At 41.4% G+C, this 22,519-nt stretch overlaps 1 protein-coding gene across 7 annotated transcripts in view; it reads right to left on the bottom strand.

The window, feature by feature from the left end:
* dnmt3bb.1 (DNA (cytosine-5-)-methyltransferase 3 beta, duplicate b.1) overlaps nucleotides 1–22,519 on the bottom strand; it is a 245,309-nt gene that overhangs the window by 62,765 nt on the left and 160,025 nt on the right. For all 7 annotated transcript variants that reach the window (XM_080204810.1, XM_080204812.1, XM_080204806.1 and 4 more), the window contains 3 exons: nucleotides 14,188–14,267; nucleotides 8,083–8,195; nucleotides 781–964 (listed from right to left, as the gene is read on the bottom strand). In XM_080204810.1, coding sequence (XP_080060936.1) covers nucleotides 781–964; nucleotides 8,083–8,195; nucleotides 14,188–14,267 — 377 coding nt within the window. The remainder of the gene's footprint in view (nucleotides 1–780; nucleotides 965–8,082; nucleotides 8,196–14,187; nucleotides 14,268–22,519) is intronic.

Consider the following 22,519-nt stretch of genomic DNA (forward strand, 5'->3'; position numbering starts at 1 on the left):
ATTGTGGATACAAGTGCAGGTCAGAGACTGGTGTCTTGCAGTGTGACTCGCATCCTGACTTCTCAAAGCCTTTCCACCACCTACAAAGCACAGATTAGGATGAAATACTCTCTGTTTGCTTGAATGAATACACTCCAGCAAAATGTAAGAAGTTCTACACCATCTAGAACAAAACAGCCTTCTTGATTGGCACTCATCCATCACCTACCACCAGTACATCAGGGCTGCAATGAGTACCATCTACAAGTGCATTGGAGGAATTCTTCAAGATTTCTTCAACAGGACCTCCACAACGTGCAACCTCTAACACCTAGAAGGGCAGCAGGTGCATGGGAAATCCACTAAGTCTAGACATTCCTCCAAGTTGCAAACCGTCCTGACTTGGAAACACATTGGCAAGCCTTTTCAGCCATTCACACCAATGGGATCTTCCGGTATCGCCAACAACGCACTCCCATCACGGGTTTCTGGGTGGCAAGGGATGCCTCCAGCGGTAAATCCCACTGACAATGGCGGGACCAGTCCCACCACCGGCCAATATTGGGCTGCCTCTATGAAACACACAGCAATTTGTGTGAAAGATACCATCCTTGGTCTTTCCTTTATTGTCATTGCATCTAAGTCCAGGAACCCTTAACCAACAGCAAATATCTTCACCACATTACTACAGTGGTTCAAGAAGGCACTATCTTCTCAAGGATAATAAGGAATGAGCAATATTGGCAGCTTTGCCAGTGATACCTACATTCCATAAATGAATTTTAAAAATGTAATACTTACATATTCCTGACCATTGTCACTGGCAAAAAACTCTTGGAGTTTCATGGTCCAGTCTTTGCGCCTTCGCAGCACTCCATAGCTTTCGTATGGAAGGCACATATAACATCTCCAAGGGTCTTGTACCTTGGCTTCTTCAGATGCACCTGGACCCACTAGAATATCTATGCAGTCCACACAAAAACATCTGCAAACAGAGCAGAATTTTCTTTAAGCAATGTCACAATGATATTTTGACAATATGTTTTTATAAAAATCCTGGTAACATACCTGAGATTATCTGATATGTGCAAATGTACATCACTGAATGCTAAACGAAGAAAACTGAATTTAACTCAAGCTTTCCCAATGTATGATTCTTGATCTGGAGTTCAGTGACTTGGGACCTTTCCTGAGTTGCTCAAGAACATCCCCTGGCAAACTGACTAAAGGGCAATACCTTCCATCAAGCTCTTCCATTGCAAGCTCCTGAACAAGTGAGCCATGTAGGTGTGAAGAGCTAGGAAAGAAAAAGGTTTGCAACCTGGCAAGTACGGAACCGTCTTAGAAACCTCTACTAAAATAGTCTTTGTACCCACTTTATTCCACTAAAAAGATAAGTTATGATGACATAGGCATGTAACTTGACTCCATTTTTTAAAAACTAATACTTGGTAGTTTCTGGTGACTAGTGTTAGGGACCAGATCAGAAACCCCAAATATGTTATGAAGTTAGACTAGACGCCAACTATTTTTTGATTTTGGCATTAGTATGAGAACGTGTTTTACTCCAGGTGTGATTCTTTTGCCACACTAGGGAACTTTTATCAAAACAAACTTTGTTTTAACAATACAGTTTAACTATAATGGATGAATTAGCTTAACTTTTACCAATTAAAATACTTAAACATGACACGATACAATTCTTAACTGCTACTCTATTAGTTCCAATTTAACCAACATCCCACATAGACTTAAACTCCTCTTCCAAGCCAGTTAGCAAACAACACAGGCTTAATGTGTTTTTTTTAATTGTTAACAGTCCGAACACCCCTGGGGTGAAGAGAGAGATACTTGTTTTCTGATAGCCCTGAACAGCAGCCTTCAGAGAGAGAGAGCGAGAAAGAGAAAGATACCTCTAGGTTCTTTCAGAATCAGGCATAAACACCCTGGTGGCGATCCTCCCAAAAAAATTTTAACTGTCGAAATTGTGTAAAGAGTGGAGTAAATCAGGTTGGTTTTTTCAGCAAGAGTTTCAAAATGAATCTTCCACACTCTATGGACTGCAGAATGCCTCAGCGAATCCTGTTGAAAATCAGTGGTGGGGCTGGAGAGGCCACAGCGTAGTGATGAGCAGTCACTGAGTGGATCTTTCATGGCCAGGATCAGTGCATGCGCAGTGGCCCGCACTACCGGTCTCCCGATCACTGGCCAGCCCTGCAATCCTCGCACTGCCATGCGATCTCCCCCAAGGCGCGATTGTGAACCCCCCACATATGTTTCCAGGCCAGCTTTGCCTCCCCTCCCCCCCCCCCCCCCCCCCCACCCCGGGCCTGTCTTAATCTCTGCCGATCCCTGATCCACCCTCCGCCGACAGCCCCAACCCCAGTCCCCACCCAGGCCTGACTTCCCCTGCAGGCTGACTGACCCCCCCCCCCCCCCCCGCCCCTCCACACTCCCACCCCATGCCCAGCCCTGATTGCTGGTCTCTCTCCCTCTGTCACTCATCCTGAGTACAAAATGGCAATGGGATCTTCTACCCCCATCAATCATTCCCCAGAGGCCCCGCCCTCCAATAGGTCCTACCATCCATTAGGTCCCACCCCCTTGGGTAGTGCCAGGCGGCCCCAGTTCACATTGCCAGTGCCCTCTGGGGTGCCTCGATTGCTCCCCTTCACTCTGCCGGGGTTGGGCCACCAGCTTCCTGCAAGTAGGCAGCTATAGTAAACCCCACTGGAGTGAACCACTCCTGGTGAAGGAGAAATGCTCGCAGGCCTGGAAATTTCGATTCTGGGCTCGCTAATCAAATGTAAAGTCGATGTAAATGCCTATTGGCATGAATTGCTCAACTTTGCGCCTATTTATAGAGTGGAGCTGACGGCACCGGAAATCTGACTGCCAAAGTCTCACGGTAGCTGTGGCGCTCAGTGGGGGGCCCGCTAAATGCTTGTGTCCCCTGGCCCACTGTGTTACAGATGCAGCACAGCAGGCCAGGAGAATTGTACCCCACATTTTTCCCCAGTAAGATTAGCTCCTCTCCTTCTCACAACTCTACCTCTTGTCAATTAACCTAATCAAATCTTACTCTGAAACCCCAAACGAAAACCCTAAAATAAACAGAAACGTATCATCTCAATTTAAAATAAACACTCTAATGTCTAGGATCAATTATTCGCCTGCATTCCCAGCATGGAGCTGCCTGGTACCGGGAAAACCAGAGCTGAATTTTGAACATATACCTCAGAAGAAACATAATATAAATGCATTTCTTAAAGATACAGTATCCACACAAGGACACAACGCAATACCAGACTTTTGTTGGAGACTTTGTTTACCCGGGGCATTCTAGTTTTTGATGACTCTTTTAATGAAAAGTATACATAATTTGTACTTGCATGTAATTCACAACTATTTGCTACAAAAGATGGATGCTGTAGAGATGGTACGTACTTAACAATGAAGGACGAAGGATAAAGCAATATTCCTGTATTGAACCTTTTCCTTATCAGTCATGACAAAGAAAGTCAGTCAATTTAATACGTGTACTTCAAGAGTACTGGTCTTTCAGCAATCCATTCCATTGACATCAGTAGTAAAGGTGGTAAGCTGAGTAATTATGCACACAATAAATTAGTCAAGGCTGGGCAAGTGAAGGTGAGTCACTTCCTGTGTGGGGAGTGAGAACTAAAGGATGGGTCACATAATGTTACTGTGTGCATTTCTACCCAAACTGGGTGAGGTTTTGAAGAAGGTTTGTGGGAATCTACAGAGCTGCAAGAAAATATACAGTGAGTGACAGTCATAAAGAGTTAAGAATGCTCTTCATACATGTCAAAAAGACAGGAATTCTAAATATACCAAAATAGAAAATGCTAGAAAATCTTAGCTAGTCTGGCAGCATCTGTAAGGAGCGAAAGAGCTGTTTTCTCTCCTTACAGATGCCGCCAGACCTGCTGAGATGCTGCTGCCTCCCTGGTGGCACTGCCGAATACAGAACTGTCAGCCTCTGAATAGCAATCAGCTCTCAACATGCAGGGTTTCCACTAGGTCTTTCAGGTGCCTGAGTGGCACAAGATGTGGCAGACCTTCCCAAAAAGAGGTGATGCGGGAGTCTTACCAACTAGAGTGCTGGATAATATAAAGACAGATGACCAAAAGTAAGACTGTTTTAAAGAGCATCTTTAGGAGGAGAAAGGGTTAGAGAGGTGGGCGAAGTATAGGGAGGGAACTCCAGAGTTTAGGACCTAGATAACTGAAAGCAGAACTACCAATGGGGTGTGCAATAAACCAGAATTGGAGGAGTGCAGGGAACTTAGAGTTGTAGAGCTGTAGGATGTTACAGAATTAAGAAGGGGAAAAGCCGTGGCGCAATCTCAAAACAAAGTTTAGAATTTTACTATCAAAGTGTTGCCAGACCAGAAGCCAACACAAGTCTGCAAGCACAGGGGCGCTGGGTGAATGGAATTTAGTGCAAGTTACAATTTCAAGTTTGATATAATAATTTAAAAAGTGTCTAATATATTGTGTGTGCTGGTATGCAAATTGGAATTTTGAGTAACTTCACACATTTGACACAAAACATAACAATCATTAACTAAGTCTGAGGTTTTTTTTTAAAACCCTGAATTATAAGCAACAGGACAAAAAAGGTTAATTTCCTCTATGGAGTGTGCAAAGAATGGAATTGAGAGAGTGGAATGGTTGAGCTAACAGAATAAATACCGTCGGCTAAATAAAATCAAAGATGATTTATTTGTTTAGCTGAGATCATGGGCGAGGGAGAGATCATAAACTAACCATACCTTTACTTCATTAATTGCAAACACAAAGATAAGCTCATTGATGCCAATTCAATTACATTCCATATCGTGGAGAACCAGGTGGAACATCAGATGGTAAGTTTCTTACAATATATTTATTCCTCTTAGTTAAATAAATCCTTCCAGTTGTGTTGATGTAATATATCTATTTCTTAAAATTATTAGCGGAGAATTGTTAAAAATGCATAAAATAAAAAAGGTAGATGAGGATACATCCTAAAACAGCCCCATGGAAAAGATGTTGTTCCAGATCTCTGGATTGTCATACCCAGAGGCACCCAGAGGTTCAAACCACATGCACTAAGTACACGGGAATGCCCGGAAAGTATCATTTTCTGTTGGGCAATCACCCTGCATCTGAAACACTCCAAAACTCTGAATTCAAGTTGGAGACTTTAGATTGTTCTGACTTACTTATCAGAACAGTTACCCAGGAAAGGTTAGAAGGATTAAAACCAGTTCTAACTCCCAGGTAGCTATACAACTGACCCTAAATCTAAACCTCTCTCCTTTGACTACTAACCAAACATCCCTCACTTGACTACTTCCAACACCTGACTAACCCCTGAACCCCCATGGCCACCCAACTAGCCCCTCAGTACCCAACCCATCCCCAAATGAGCCAATCCACCCCACCCACTCACCTTACACACTTAGCTTCTCTCCATTGTTGTCAAAATGGCTGGGACATCTACATTTTTCAGAATATGGTAACTAGTTGTAAAAACGCGACATGGCTTTGCTTCCCCCAGTGCACCAACATTCTCTGAGGGAAGGGGCTACAGGATCAATGTGCTCCACATTTCTTATCAGGCCCAAGTCAGAAGTCTGAGTGAGAAACGTGGAGCTCCAGCCTAAGGATAGAAAATAGGAGTAGAGTGGCAATTCGATGGTGATTACCACTCCACAGAAGATTCAGACCATCCCCTTTCTGGTCACTGTGTATAATTAGACAATTTAGTCTGAATGTAGACACATGGATAACTGCAATCGGCTCTTAGCCAAACGTTCTGAACGTATTAATCCCGCCACATTTCCATGGATCCCTACAAGTGACCTGCTTCTTTTGACAAAAGAGAATCCTTCCTGGTATTCTGCCAATCCCCTTTCAACTCAGTAAAACAAACATAGTAGTGAGGCCCATTCTTTCATATTTTTTCCTTGTCAGTTTCTTTGAAAGCAACAATGCAATCTGTCATATAAGTTGTAAAATGATTCAATTGGGGTAGTGGGCGGCGGTGGTGGTGATGGTGATGGTGGTGGTGGTGGTGGGAGGTGAAATTCTTCAACTCCGTCATCCCCAGGTGCAATTCCTGCTGGGGCGGTGAATTTGTCTTGAGGTCTAAAATGAGATTTGCGCCAGGTTTAAGTCAGTTTCCAATAGGGAATGCGCTGGTACTGATGATTGGCGAGAAGGGGTGTTATGCCAGCATTTAGTAGTGGGGGAGGTCTGCTGCCAGGGACTGAGGGGGTTCTTTGCTAGCAAGAGGGGGTAGGGGGTCTACAGTGTTATTCTGTGATACAGGTGACCTTTAAAAAGGTGCCCTGATCTCAGAGGAGTTCACCCTGCTGGCATCTTTAGGTCCTGCACACACTTCATTCATGGTGCAAATCACCCAAAGTGCCAAACAAATGTCAAATTGTGGGTGGATTGTGATCAGAGTCACGTCAACCTACCTGATGGGAATCGCACCACCTTTCCCTCCAAAGACCACACTTAGAAAGTTTTTGGGTGAATTGCTGCCAGTATCTGGCGAACACTGGAAGCCTGAAAATTAATCCAAAAATACTGACAGAAAAGAAAGTGTGGAACGAACTTTCACAGTTGGCAACACAAAGAGAGATGAAAGAGGACATTTAGCTCATCTTGGCTAAAGATCAGCGAACTGACTGTGAGAAGAGCCTTAGGCCATTCCATGTCAAATACTGAATAGGATTTTCACACCTGATTCATTGGAACATTCAGGCTTGTCAACAGAGACTGAGATTTGGGAAATGCAGCCATCTGTTATTAATTCAAACTTTGATACTTATGGGTTCTGACTAGTTAAAGCATCAGCCCACCTCGATGTATTGGGTGGGTTGTTTGCCCATTCCGTGTCCATTAAAAGCTGAAGTAGGCAGCTTGGTGGCGGGTTAGAGCCAGCATTCAAATTTTTAACACATTAACCCAACCCTAACCCATCTGCTTTTTGAGATTAAAATCCACCACTATGATTCATCTGATGATCCCAAGGAGCAGGAACAGAGTTGGACTGGTGGGAAACGGCTGAGAACTTGCTTACCCTATCCCAGCCCCACATTGGCATTTGTTGGCAGACCATGGGGAGGATTTATCAGAAATTCTAGTAGAAGTGGAAAACAGTTTCAGTTGGTCATCCACAATTTTTCCTCACTTTCTACTGCTATCCTAACGAATTTCAGACCATATGATGGAAAAATGTGTCCCTTCATTTCACAAATTTATGGGTGGTAGTTCACAGAGACATTGAAGAGAATTTTAACTAGTAAAGGAAGGTCAATTTAGGATGGATGGGATGCTAAAATATTAGAACTTTCACATCTAAACCTAACCTGCCCTGGTGCCCATATCCAGTTTTAACAAAAGTAGAATGAGAATGGATGACCAACTGGCTGCCAGGAGTCAGGTGGCTCATTGAAATATTTTAGTGAGACAGCATGCCTCACATTTGTTCTCCATTTTAGGTTAAACTCTTGCTGGCTTGGTTTCCCAAAAAGCTGTCTGCTAAAGGGATTCAGCAGTTAAGTGTCTTTCCAGCATTGCTTTTGAACTGGGAGAAGCAAATGTCCTGTGATTCTGTTCCTCCACATTTTCTAAAAATAAAGGAAATGTTAAGGTTGTTCAGCCAGGTTTCCATTCTGGGATCGTCCCATCCAGTTATTACACCAACTGAGACTGTAACAAATTGAATATAATTCATTCATGTGTTTTATGTAAATAATCCTGTTATTAGTGTTAAACCTACATAACACTTTGTTAAGTAGATACTGATTCTGCTTCTGTAAAAAGAGCAGAATTTATGTGGTTGCATGGAATATATGTCAGTAGCCGCTGTGCTGGCTAAAGGAGTTTTTGTCATGATCTCTGGGTTGTGCTATCATTTTAATTGGGCTGAAAAAAAGTGCATTCCAGTGTGTAGGAGCCATGTAACCAAACAGACTAGTGGTACTGACCCTAAGAAAAGATCTAGTATAAAAACTCAAGTATGGTGATGCTGCTAATATTTTATAAACCACAATTCCAGAGTTCATACAGCCACCATACCTGCAGCAGTTTGCATTCCCACATAGCAACACCTCTCGCCCACCACAGCACACAGTACAGTATGACTGGTATCCGTCGTCATCGTACATGTATGACGTCTCGAGGTATATGTCCTGTAACATACCAACAAATTATTATCTCTCAAAGAACACATAAAATGGCAATTACTTTCATGATGAATGTAAAGTTTAAGTTGCCAACTGTAATCATCTGTACTCAAAAACATATTTAACTACTGTAAGGAACATTTATAGTATTTAACTAATGCCCAAAGGTACCAATGATAATGCCCAAAGGAACCAATGTACGTCGGAGAAGCTGTGTTACCTGAGATATTGGATGAGCAGTCAGACAACACCCGCAGTGGTTAGATCGAGAAAGCTAGAGCTGGGTGTTGTCAACATACATGTGTAAACTTATCCCATGCATGCAGATGATGTTGTCAAGAGGAATAGGAAGGGGACCCAGAGGGTCAGATCCTTAAGAAGCTCTCGATGTAGGTGTGTGGATGCATGAAAGGAAACAATTTCTTTAGATGCCCTGGCTACAGTTAGATAGCTAAGAGAATGGTCAAACTAGGTTAATTCCACTGAGTTGGGTAATCAGAGGAAAGATGTTGGTGGAAAATGGGGGTGATTGATCAATTAAAAGACTACTGAAGTGTTGAATAGGATGAAAAAAAAGTACCACAATCATACAGGATGTCACCTGTGACTTTGGTTAGCTCTATTTCAGTGCTGTGCTTGATTGGAGAGTTTAGGAACTTTACCAAATCATCTATAAAGCATTTTGAATCCAAATTCATCATTCTATGTTGTGGAACATTTGTTACAACAGATACATCAGATATTTTTGTCCCTTAAAGAATGTGCCATAATTTTTAAAAATCATTTTACATGATGTGGACATAGCTGGCTAGACCAGCATTTATTGCCCATCCTTAGTTGCTCTTCAGAAGGAGAGGAACTGCCTTCTTAAATAGCTGCAGTCCCTGAGGTGTAGGTACACACACGGTGCTGTTAGGGAGAGAATCCTGTATTTTGACTCAACAATGAAGGAATGGTGATATATTTCCAAGTCAGGATGATGAGTGGCTTGGAGGAGAACCCCCACATGGTGGTGCTCCCAGGCATTTGCTGCTCTTGTCTTCTAGATAATAGAGATTGTGGTTTGGAAAGTGCTGCCCAAGGAGCTTGCAGTGCATAGACACTGATTGTCATTGATGGAGGGTCTGAATGTTTGTGGAAGGGGTAGCAATCTTGTGTTCTGCTTTGTCCCAGATTATGTATGTTGAGCTTAAATGGTGATACTAAGTAAACTTGAGATTTTACTAAAGCAACAAACAGCACATGCTCAAAGTAATCTTGTCTCTTTGAGCTTTCCGACAAAAAAAGGTAGTAAAGCATTGGATAGGTAGGAGTACAGCCATGTAAGAGCAATCTACTAAACGGGTTAACAGAAGAAAGGCATTGGTGGAGATGGTGTGATTGATGACATCAAAGACCAAAATGAGGTCAAGAGATGAAATTTAAGAGAAAACGTAGTACTTTTGGAAGAAATTGAAGAATTATTTAACATTTTGGAATGACAAACTAATTGGAAATTGCAATCACGTTCACAATATTGGCTACATTTGTTGGGGAAAATCCCAATAAAACATATTTTTAAATTTTCATATTGTGCTGTTTTCCTCCAACACACTATATAAGTGAAACATACATTGCACATAACTCTGACTCATACTTTCCAAGTTTACTTGCATTCTTGGCTCATCGCCATCTGTAATACTTGCAAGAACTCAAATGTATTACTGTTAACTTAATTAAATCATTTACAAACAACAGGATAATTTTAACTCAGTGAAAACCTGGCAGGTGGGAAGTCAACATCCCTAGCTCACTCATCTGCTCTACTGCATAGCTGGAAATGACATCTGCCACAAGCCAATGGGTCCCCTTTTAACAAATGCAGTGACGACATTGGGACCCAACTACAATTTTTACTAGGAGGCCCAAGTGGGAAACCTCAGTCAGTTTCTTACCAAGCTGTCCAGCCGAAAACAAGATGAGGACAAAATAGGTCCAAAAATTTAACTTGCTTGTGAGACCAGGTATATTCTTTTGGGCCTCACATATATTAGATCTTTGTGCAGCATATGACACCATCCCTCTAATCCCCATTGGCCTGACAGCTGACCTCTCCAACTTACTTGCTTTGCAGCTGGCCCCCAGGCTGTGTAAATTTACAGAATTTCAAGCTGACCTACCCCTTGGAATGGATACGAATCTGGTGGAGGACCATTTAAGTAGGGCTCAGTCTTTTCTATCCCAAAGTGGATGAGTTTTCACCTAATGTTAAGACTTGTCTGACTACTCCATAGTTCAGATTGGGGCCAAAAAAAACTTATATGCATAAAATTTGAACAACATTGGAAACATATAACGGGTCAGCCCATGTCTGTGGAGAGAACAGACAAGTTAACGCATTCCAGAAAGAACCTGAATTGTCGGCATTCTGCATTAATGCTGACTAACATTAATGTATTTTGTGCTTTTTGTTTCAGATTTCCAGCATCTGCAGTATTTTGCTTCTTCCTCGTAGATCCAAGTATAGTCTTCACCTACGTTCAGAGTGTTTGAATTGAGCTAGTTACTCATTAGTAATGACTCAAGTCTGTTAACAAATTAATTATAAACTTTAAGTTCAACATTAACATTAACTGCCTGCAGACATTGAGTAGACCATTATATTTTCTAAAATATTTGGCAGTACTTACCTACCTTAAAATAAATTCTGATAAGCAAATTAGACATGAAAATATACAAGTTAACAAATCAATCTGTTTTTGATAACTAAAAGCAAAGGGTCTAATTTCTGTCATTGCATTTTCTGATTTTAACACAAAGCTCGAGAGTTAGCTTTAAATGAGTACAATTGTAACATCCATCACCACTATGAACAGGTCCACATGACATTTGCATGTAAAAGTACATATTATTATTTGATTCCTTGAGTGAATTATAACACATCATCACCGCATCTCTAATAGCCAAGAAAAAGAAATACATCAATTTTTGTTCCCACTTCCTCCTCCTTCCTCCCTGCAATGTATTATTTTCAAGTTTAGTTTTTTTTCAGATTATTCAGAAGGTTATGAGAGGGAACATAAGAACACAATAAGGACATAAGAATTAGGCTATCTGACCCTCGAGTCTGCTCCGCCAATCAATAAGATCATAGCTGGATTCGTGGATTCAGCTCCACTTACCTGCTCATTCACCATAACTCTTAATTATATTGAATCCTTTACAGATCAAAAGGTTTCAGGTTAAATCTCTTACCGTCATTTTGACCAGACAGTGTTAAATGGGCTATGGTTGGTCTCAGTGCCCTTGTGTTGAGGAGGAAACTGATCAGAGTATCTTGTCCTGATTGCTATGCAGCATGCCCTGCTGAAATTACACGTCAATGTTAGGTGCAGTTGTGGTGCACCCTTGACATCCTACTACTGCCCTAAAAAGATGAATAGTTTGCTACACTCACAACGTAGCTCAAAATGACAAATTGCTGCTTGAATGAAGTATTAGTGCGTGCTTAGGGCCCACAGAAGTTTCAGCAGAAAGAGAAGTGGTGAGAAAGCTTGTGAGAAAAGGAGGAAGATGAAAAATGATATTTTGTTTCAGAAACCCCTTCTGGCAACTTCAAACATTTAGCAATCATCTCAGCTGGTTTAACCATAAGCCTCAAATCCTACACCCTTGTGCTTTTCTGCCCGCCACAATGCATGGTCTGGCAGGTCTTGCGCCACAATTACCTAGAATTTTGTGGCAAGTCGATCCATTTTAATGGCTTATATATGTCACATGGCTTGCTTTGCAACATCGGGAAATTATGGCTCAAAATTTAAGCCATTATTTATCCCATTTCATAATCTGAAGATGGATTTGGGTGGCACCATTGTTTTCCCTGCAGAAAAATCCAATATCAAGACCAGGTTTGCTATACAACACTGTGATTATAACTGTCACTGTGATCATTGCAGAATGATGCTGGGGAGTTGAATATGTTTGGTATAATGACAGGAATTTTATGTCCATGCATTATGTGCACTGGTAGTACTCAAAGTAAAAAAATGCAGCGAGCATTCGCAAGTACTATATTTCTAAATTTAGTCTTAGAAACCAAAGGTTTTTTTCACTATTACCACAGTAAAGATTAAAAAATATTGAGCAGAATTTTATGCTCTTTCATCAGTGGATTTACAGGTGGGTGAAGGGCTGTAAAATTCCCCAGGTCTCCCACTGTCTGCTCATTTGCCCTCGGCCTGCCCACAGTTGAGGCCCTTAAGTGCCCAATTGTTGTTTCTGGCCTCAATTTTGAGGCTGGCGGGAGGAGTTCAGGGACATACCCAGCAGGTCACTCTGCTTATTCCTCTGGTAGGGTATTGTGCATGCCTCATGGGCTTCCTTTCCACTTTGGATATGCCATCTCCCACCCCACTCATTCCCCTCTACCCTCCCAATCTGCGCAGCCCCTCTTCCTGGTTCTCCATCAAGACCCCAACTTTCTCTCCAATCCCCAGGCCTCACATTCTCTCCCCACCATTACTGCTGCTGTATAAGGATTTGGTGAGACCACATCTGGAATACTAGGTAGAGCTTTGGTCTCTTTATTTAAAAAAATGATATAAATGTGTTAAAAGCTGTACAGAGAATGTTCAGTTGGCTCATTCCTGGGATGAAGGGGTGAAGGTTGATAAGGTGTGCCCTATATCCAATGTAGTTCAAAAGAATGTAGGGTGATCTTATCGAAACATATAGTCTGGAATTTTACTAGCCCACCCACCAGGAGAATCAGAATGGGTGAGGGGCAGAGCATGGGAAGGTCCATTGACCTCGGGTGGGACTTTACAGTTTCCGGACAAGCAAGGCCGTAAAATTCCTCCCACAAGACCCTACGGGGATTTAATAGGATAGATGCCAGCAGAATATTTCCACTGTGGGAGAGACTAGAACCAGAGGAGATAGTTTAAGAATAAGAGGTCTAATGATGAAGATGAGAATTTTTTTCTCTCAATGTGTCATTAAAATATGAATATCTCTTCCCAGGGAGCAGAGGAGGCTGGATTTTGCTCAAGACAGATTTTTGATAGATAAGGGAGTCAAGGATTATGGAATTCAGTTGGCAAAGTGGATTTGAGACCACAAGTTCAGCCATGGTCTTATTGAATAGTGGAGCAGGTTCAAATGGCTGAATGCAAACACCAGCTCCTAATTCCTATGTTCTACCTGTGTGAGAGATGGAAGTCCCATCTCCAGCCAAAGGACTGCAGGGTTGCTAGAGGGGATGAACTCCCTACCAACAGCGTCAGATAAAACGTGTACTTGTAAGCATCTGAAGTTTTTTAGATCAGATAATTTCTTTAAACATGAAGCTGCTTCTTTCCAGCAATTTTTTTTGCCAAAATATTATTCCAGTATGGTTTCAATAATAACTAGGTCCGTTGATAATTCAGTGGGTGAATTGGGGTAGACTATTTGTCTTGACTGCCTGAGCTGTAATCTATTGAAGTTGGCTATCTAAAGGACCTAAATTTATTCCACTGATTTCAGATCACATGAGTTCAATAAACAGTGGCTGAATCATACTGCTGGATTGCTGCTCAGATGGTGATGGCAAAATTGACCCCATTGAGTCTTTTACTGAGTTATATAAAGTAGTGTTCTAGGTATGTCTGTGCTATTGGTTGATTTCAACCCAGCCAGCAGAATGAGAAGGGAGATCGACATACCTCATCTCAGAATCCTGGGGTTAGTGGGAAGATGACCCTGCTGGAGATGTGCATTGCGAATATTCAATGAAAATTAAAGAATTGAGCTTAACTACCATAACACCTAGTACAGCTCATACAAAAAACAGTCCCTTGGCCCTTACACGTGTAGGGATACTTCCAGCAGCGTTACTAAGAGAACAATTAAAGGAAAAACATATTGAGAATGCTTTCCATCTATCTGCCAAATGCCTGACAATGTTCACACATAAATCTTTAGATGAACAAATGTAGTGATCACTATTCATGAGATTAGAGGTTACACACACACTCACCTTACAGATCGGGCATAGACCGCCTTCAAACAGTGGATGGAAAGTGCTGACTCTTGTGCTGCCACAGGCAAGACAAAATTCTAATGTGAAAAAGAAAGGTTGTGCATTAGAACAATGCATCAATGACAGTGTCATAATTAGTTTTAACTAAAGAACAAAGAACAGTACAGCACAGAAATAGGCCCTTAGGCCCACCAAACCTGTGCTGACACATGATGCCTTTCTAACCTAAAGACTTTTTGTCTCTACGCGATCTGTATCCCTCAGTTCCCTGCCTATGTATCTATCAAGATACCTCTTAAAGATTGCGAAAGGCTAATAAAGATCCCATTATACAAAAGACAACAATTCTCACTGTCTCTAGGAAAACCACACTGTTCTGGTGATATCTACATTCAATCAAAACACAGGGGAAGTCATTTTAAACAGTTTTACTTAAAGTTTATTTATTTGTCACATGTAGGCTTACAGTAACACTATAATGAAGTTACTGTGAAAATCCCCTTGTCACCACAATCCGGCACCTGTTGGGGTACACAGAAGGAGAATTTAGCATGGCCGATGAACCTTATCAGCATATCTTTCAGACTGTGGAAGGAAACTGAAGCACCCAGAGGAAACCCATGCAGACATGGGGGGAACATGCAGACTCCACACATTGACCCAAGTCAGGAATCGAACCAGGGTCCCTGGGCCTGTGAGGCAGCAGTACTAACCACTCGTAGGAAACCAATAGGATTTGAATGGATGCCATTTTAACCTCACCCAAATTGACTTTCCATTGGAGGTTAAAATTACACTTTGACTTAACTTTTCATCCTACTTATTGCAAGGTAATCTGCAAAAACACACTACAGCCACTGAACTTTATGAACAGCAAATTAAATGACTAACATTCCAGTAACAGCTGGGTGTCGCTAAGATAAACAGGATGCAGAACTTCATGACTTGAAATGTACTGATATCACCAACTGACAACAATGATGAACTTTCATTTCAGTGTCAAATTGGTTTCAAAAGTGCCTATTCACAGAATTGAAGTAATTTGCAAAAGAAGTAAATGCAATGTGAGAAGAAACTTTTTCACACAGTGAGTGGTTTGGGTCTAGAAAGCACTGCCTGGAAATGTGGTGAAGGCAGGTTCATTTGAGGCATTCAAGAGAGTATTAGATGAATACTTGAATAGAAACAATATGCAAAGATATGGAAAAAAGGCAGGAGAATGGCACCAAATCACAATGCTTGTTTGGAGAGCTGATGCAGATATGATGGGTCAAATAGCCTACTTTTGTAATTCTAGCCTCCAAGTAGGAGACGGGCCATGTGAATGTATTTAGTAGACTATTACCTGAAATGCAACTACCAGTCTTAGACTAGTATCTGCAGCATGAATATATCCTTAAAAAGCATCTGACTGAATCAAACCCCAATTAAACTGAACAAATACACATGATACTTCCCACGATACCTGTCCATGCAATCGCAGAACACCTGCCCCTGTACCTCCTCCCTCCTCACTACTGAAGGACCCAAACACTCTTTTCAAGTGATGCAACATCTCCCTTTTACCTCCTCCAATTTATTCTACTGTATTCGACGTTCCTAATGCGTTTTCCTCTAACTGGGGAAACTAAACGCAGACTGGGTGATTGCTTTGCAGAACACCTTCGCTCCATCTGCATGCATGGCAACGATCTCTGGTTGCATGCCATTTCAATCAGCACCTGGATTTCACGCCTGCATGTTTATCCTTGGCCTGTTAGAATGCTCCAGTGGAGCCCAACGCAAGCTGGAAGGACATCATCTCGGGACGAATTTTCCCATTGCACTCACCATGGGAATCGTAGTGGGTGAGGGCAGACCATGGAAAGGTCGGTTGACCTCAGGCCGGATCTTCCAGTTTCAGGGAGGGGGTGGCTGGAAAACTCTTCCCCCTCATTTTCCAAATCGTCAGATTACAGCCTTCTGGACTCAGAGTTCAACAAATTGAGACCTGGATTTTCCCCTCCATCTTGACTTTCTTTTTTCGGTTATCCAGTTCCACTGGCTTGTTCCAATACTACCCCATCCCTTCCCTACATGTGACCACTGTCTGTTATTTTCAGCTTTGTTCCCATTGAGCACTGACCTCTTCTCCTACTAACACATTCTGTTATTCTACTTTTGCAACTATTAACTCTCTTCAGTCCCTAATGGCACCATTAATAACCCCTTTGACTCATGCCCATGAAAAGTTTGTCAATCTCTCCTTAACTCTGACCTATCACTAACTTTCCATTCTGCCCCAGGCTCCTCTCCAAGTACATAATTCATCACACTTCTATTCCTCTTCGGTTCTGTGAAAGGGTCATATAGTCTTGAAATGTTAACTGTGTTTCTCTCTCTACAGATGCTGCCAGATCTGCTGAGTTTATCCAGCATTTTCTGGTTTTATTTTACATTTCCAGCATCCGCAGTATTTTGCTTTTATTAGATTTAATATTATCTGGTTTCCTAACTAATATAAAACTTTCTACTTCGAAAATTTTCTGATGTGGGATCTGTTGCTCTGCAATACTTCATTATTATTTTTCACTGGAAAAGATGCGGTTTGACAACTCAGACTGTTACGTCAGTTTGGTATACCTACGTAGGTATACCTACATTTTAGAAAATTACATCTAATAGGAAGTAGTATATATAATCTTATGGTCTCTGCACTAAAGAACTTTGTTCAAATTTGTTTTCCATCTATTGGTTCTTCAAATTTGTTATCTATTAGGAAAAAAATGATTCAGCAAACTGTGAGCTTCTTCTTTGGAAGTTGGAAGCAGTTACGTGATAATGCCAAACCACACTGTCAGTTCTAGGGACTCACTAATTGCCCATAAATTACCTTTTCGTTTTCCGGGTAGGATTAAGGCAAAACTCTTTCATGTCATCTCTACTGTTTCCTTTTTCATGAATGACTTAAAACAACAGCTTGAATTGAGAACCATTTGACTCCACGTAAAAATGGCCATTTGCAAAACCACAATTTCCCCATAGGCACCTGCATTTCCGTCTCCAGTAATATCTTTATTATTCGGCATGAGCTAGGAATGGGTGGTGCCAATTCACTGAGAGTTCCATTTACAAATGGGATACAGCACAATACTTCCAGCATGAACTAATTTGCAAGTACTCAGGAAGTAAAGAACAGTATTCTTTTTACTTCTGATCATCAACAGTACATTAAAACACAGGTTAAAGTACAAGATAATACAGCGTACACAAAGTTTCCAAGATGCTTCAGGTTGCTAAAATAAAGTGATGAGAACATCAAGAGTTCCGATTTGTAGAGAACTTCATTTGAAAGGGTGCTCGATGATATTTACTATATTATTTTGCAATCAACTTCTACGTACAGCCACAATTTCTGAGCCATTTAGAAACAATCCATAAGGAATAAAAATTTACAGTTCTTCTGCACTTTACATTCATCTTCTCTATTACATATGATCATCCAATAAATGCAGCACAGATCTGGGAGAATTCAGGTCCAAATTGTATGCACTGGAAACAAGGTGAGATTTTTTTCAAAAGGAACGAGTTTAAAATTAATTTATTAGTATTGCAAGTAGGCTTACATAAACACTGCAATGAAATTACTGTGAAAATCCCCAAGTTACCATACTCAAGTACCTGTTTGGGTACACTGAGAGAGAATTTAGCATGGCTAATGCACCAAACCAACATGTCTTTCTGACTGTAAGAGGAAACTAGAGCACCTGGAGGAAACTCATGCAGACTCAGGGAGAATATGCAAAGTCCGCACAGAAAGTGACCCAAGCTGGGAATCAAACCAATAATCTGTGAGATCTGTGAAGCTAGGAATCAAACCTGTGTCCCTGGCGCTGTGAGGCAGCAGTGCTAACCTTGTTGATACGTGAGGCAGCTGCTGTGTCCGGTTCCAAGCCACATGCCAGTTCTCACCCATCTGGACAATGCTGAAACAAATAGGAACTTTCACTGGGCAAGGACACTGTTTCCTGTTCCAGGAGTTGGCCTTCATCACTTCCTGTAGCCAGGGTGATCTCAGCAATGTCCTGCCATTCTAATTGGATCAAATCTTAGTGAGGATAGGTACAGATTCAAATCCTGCTCGTTGTTTGATAGCCTACTGGCCTGGGAACATTCATGATCAGGGAGTAATAGGCAAGGGGGGAATAACGAACCGACAGACTGGCAAACTATTCAAAAGTTACCCTCAGTTTCATCTGACTGGGGAATAATTCTGGAGAGATTTCCCCACTTACTTAAATGGGGGGCAGAGTCAGTTATGGAAGGCAGAGTCAGTGATGGGGGGCAGAGTCAGTGATGGGGGGCAGAGTCAGTGATGGGGGGCAGAGTCAGTGTGATGCGGGGCAGAGTCAGTGTGATGCGGGGCAGAGTCAGTGTGATGCGGGGCAGAGTCAGTGATGGGGTGGGGGTGCGGGGAGTGTCACCATGCTGCCCATAAATTAGGGGATCCTGCGTTTATCAAGACAGGAGTGTGGCCATTGAAACAATGGGATCTTAACTGACAAGGTTTTCTTTTGTCCTTTTGATCTGTACTTAATAACAACATTAACCCACTTACAGTGCACATTCTTTTAATGGTAACAACTGTGGCCAAAGTAGACATTCATCACACTTCAGTATGAACATTAGCTCGCTAATGTACAATGTACTCTAAATGAAGGCTATTTTTACATATACATTTGTGCACTACAATGATCCTGCAATTACTCCAACTTAATCCAATATTGTTTTGTATAAAATTTTCATTTTCTGTTACCTACAAATTATTTTGTTCATTTTCACACACCATTACGAGTCTGCAGAAGCACACCATTAAACCATGTTCTGGTGGGAAAACTGTAAGTAAAACCTATTTTTGAGGCAAAAGATGGAAACTATGTTGGGTTTGTCAGTCTATTAATTCTCGAGACATTAAAACCACAACAATTCTGAAAAAAAATTGCCTCACAGATTATTCCTCTACTGCGTCCAATAGCTGAAGAATAGGGATCTCTTCCATTTTTAACATGGCACTCTTCATAACTGGTGTCATGAAAGCCTTTAATCATTTGATGTGCCATATAAAAATAATTAATTCTGATTTTAAAACATTATGCTAAATCCAACATGAAACCAACTAGAAGCTTCTTGAGAACTAAAGCTACCCATGGAAAGGATATACATATTTCAACAAAGCAGCTCCAAGCCCAGCAGTTAATGCAGCTCTAAAGGTGACGATCAGCCCTGCAGGCCAACAAAGAAGAGCTCTTCAAACAAGAAAGGGACCATTGAATCACAGATTACACTGCATTGGAGAACTCAGAAAACCTCTCAGACAACATAAGTCCAAGTAAGACGCTAAGAGTGGGTAAGGGGTTATCCTACCCACATACCAACTGTGTTAGTTTAAAATTGGTTGATTAAGATATTCCCATCCCTGAGTGGTCATTCATGGTTCACTGATCCCCCTCTACATGGAAAGTAACAGACTTTTGGAAAGCACATCAAACTAGGTTTTTGAAAGATATATTAAACAAAACAAACATTAATAGTTTCTTAAAAACGTATTACTTCTTTCAAGAACTGTATTACAATTGCTCTTCATCTTGTGAAGGTGGGCAATAGTATTCTTCTGATCCATGTCATTAAAATATATTACAAATTATTCTTAGGCTGTCATAATGCAGACTTACATCGAGATAGCTTCTCATCGGACAATGAAAGGTTGCATTCTTAAAAGCTGATCACTCAGCCCTGCTCCCACACAATGCGTGCTTTGCAAATTGAACTGGCATTCTAATCCAAACAGCTTTCAGTATTTCAAACTCTGGATCACAGCAGTACTCTGAAATTGTGGAACGAGGCCAGGATTTATAACACCTACATAAGCAGTAGTCTATAGTGAGATAAGAGTGAATTTTCACACAAAGCCTTCCATATAAAGAGTGCCTCGGCTGTCACTTCTGAGACATTTTCATGCAACACTGCTTGAGACACCATTCTGATTCATCACAAAATGACACCACTCAGCATAAAGAGGGAAAAAATATTGCTTTCACCCTGTAGATCTGGCTTAGAACATAATTTGATTTTTTTATATAGTATATAAGAAATTCACACCAAAGGGAATTTCACAGATCGCTCAGAATGAGATAATGAAATTCAGTAGCGAAGCAGGGAAGTGTAGGTTTTAAATCCAAATGGGAGTGTGATTTCTGTATCAGTCACAAATATTCTGCTACCACACAACAGGTGAAATTTCCAAAGCCCGCTACAGAAATTTGAAGACAGGGACACTTAGTGTGCTTGTAATGCATTTTTCTGATGATTGTTGTTCAGCAGGCATTAACCATGATTTATAAAGTTCGCCGCTGATGGGAAAGATCGATGGGAGAAGAAATCAAAGCGGACAAAGAAAAATCATCTTACAGAGCCTTGCAAACTGGATGAATGTACCACCAAAGGTGATTCACACCTCCAGAGCAAGATTAACATTGAGGTCCATGGTCACCCGTGCTCTGTCAGGACATGATACCAAAAGGAAGAGAGAATGCCTGCTGAAAAATAGTGCATAGTGTCTGTTAAGATTTTGTACCTGTAGGACCAGTGACTCCAGATCCTGGCCTTAATGATGAACTTGAAACCAAAGTATTCAAATGCAACATCGTGGTATGGCATGTTCGAGCACACAGCATCAATACAAGGCATCTTGTAATGAAATTGCACGATATTCCAAAGACTCTAAACTGCTGAGTTTATGACCTGACTTGTAGAATTCTGGGAGATGCCAGGTGGCAGCAAAGTACTTCCCCACAGAGGGGAATCATTTTTGCACACTTCTAAAACTAGGGTTGGCAATAGTTTTTGCTTGAAGAGCCTTTTTTAAAAATAATGCTTAAAATAAAAACTATTTGGAATCACAAAATAAAAGTACAGCAGTTCTAAACCAAATCCTTGGCAAATTGCCAAGTTTCTCTGGCATAGTATATAATTAGCATATATAATAAATAAAGTGTTTTCAATTTATATATCAAAACAAAATTAAAAGATGTATCTCTGAATTAGTGTTTTTTGACTTTTTACTATAATTTTCCTCAGTAAATTCATCTCTAAAAGAAACTTTAATGTGAAATATGCAGAATTGTGACATTTTTTTCAGCAATGGATTCTCACTGCAGGCCAGGTGGATTGTGTAATTGAGGTTGGCAATGACACCCGAATAAAACAAATCCTTTGTATCACAGTTCAGCGAAATCTCCCTCGCAATTCTCCTCCGGGCCGTACAGGATAGACAGGAGGTCCTCTTTTGAAGGGACGGGAGCAGCAGGTCCACCCACCAGTCTGGGAAGTCACCGTAGAGATCATTGCCAGTAGCAGTGCAAGGACAAAATCATCTCAACACACACAGCATGTATGCGTGCTTCTCTCTCTTGCCAATTGACTGTCAGCAGTACGGATGAAAGAGCAGTTCAGAAGCATACATGCCTGCTGTGTGTCCGCATTCTCTCTTTAGGGCATCAGGCAGGCTAAGGGTTAGAGTTCACAGGGATGTCATACAGGACCAGCACATGGACAAAAGCACTGAATGGCTACCAGCCACTTTAATACCCCCTCACATGTTAGATCCTCCACAAACAGCATCTTCTTCCCTTAATGGGGAGAGCCTCGCACACACAACAGGCACGCATGCTTCTGAACTGCTCTTTCATCCATACTGCTCATAGTCAATCTAGTCTTTATATAGGACAAGGTAACTCATTATCAGCAGGGGAGAGAAGCATGCATACCTGCTGTGTGTGCTGAGCTTTCTCTCCCTAGTCAGAGATGAGGGTGCAGTTTGTGGAGGATCTAAATGAGGGGGGGGATGTTAAAATGGTTCACAGGCATTGTCCATCTGCTGGTTACGTGTGACATGATGTGGATATTATAAGTGTTTGTCACAATCTGCACTGGAGTCTTTTAACCAAAGTGCATTTTGCAATGGATTTTGTTTTATTGTTAGAAGTTTTATTCATCTTCCATACGACCATAACATACAGGAGCAGAATTAGGCTATTCAGCCCATCGAGTCTGCTCCGCCATTCAATCGTGGCTGATATGATTTTCTTCCCCATTCTCCTGCCTTCTCTCCATAACCCTTGATCCTCTTATTGATCAAGAACCTATTCAACTCTGTCTTAAAGACACTCAATGATCTGGCCTCCACAGCCCTCTGTTGCAATGAGTTTCACAGATGCACCACTCTCTAGTTGAGGGTTAGTCAGCACCATCACTTCCAATGCCATAACCTTTCATACCATATTGCAGTGTT

The sequence above is a fragment of the Carcharhinus amblyrhynchos genome, chromosome 16 (genome assembly GCF_965287045.1).
Source record: "Carcharhinus amblyrhynchos chromosome 16, sCarAmb.v2.hapA, whole genome shotgun sequence".
Classification (NCBI taxonomy): domain Eukaryota; kingdom Metazoa; phylum Chordata; class Chondrichthyes; order Carcharhiniformes; family Carcharhinidae; genus Carcharhinus; species Carcharhinus amblyrhynchos.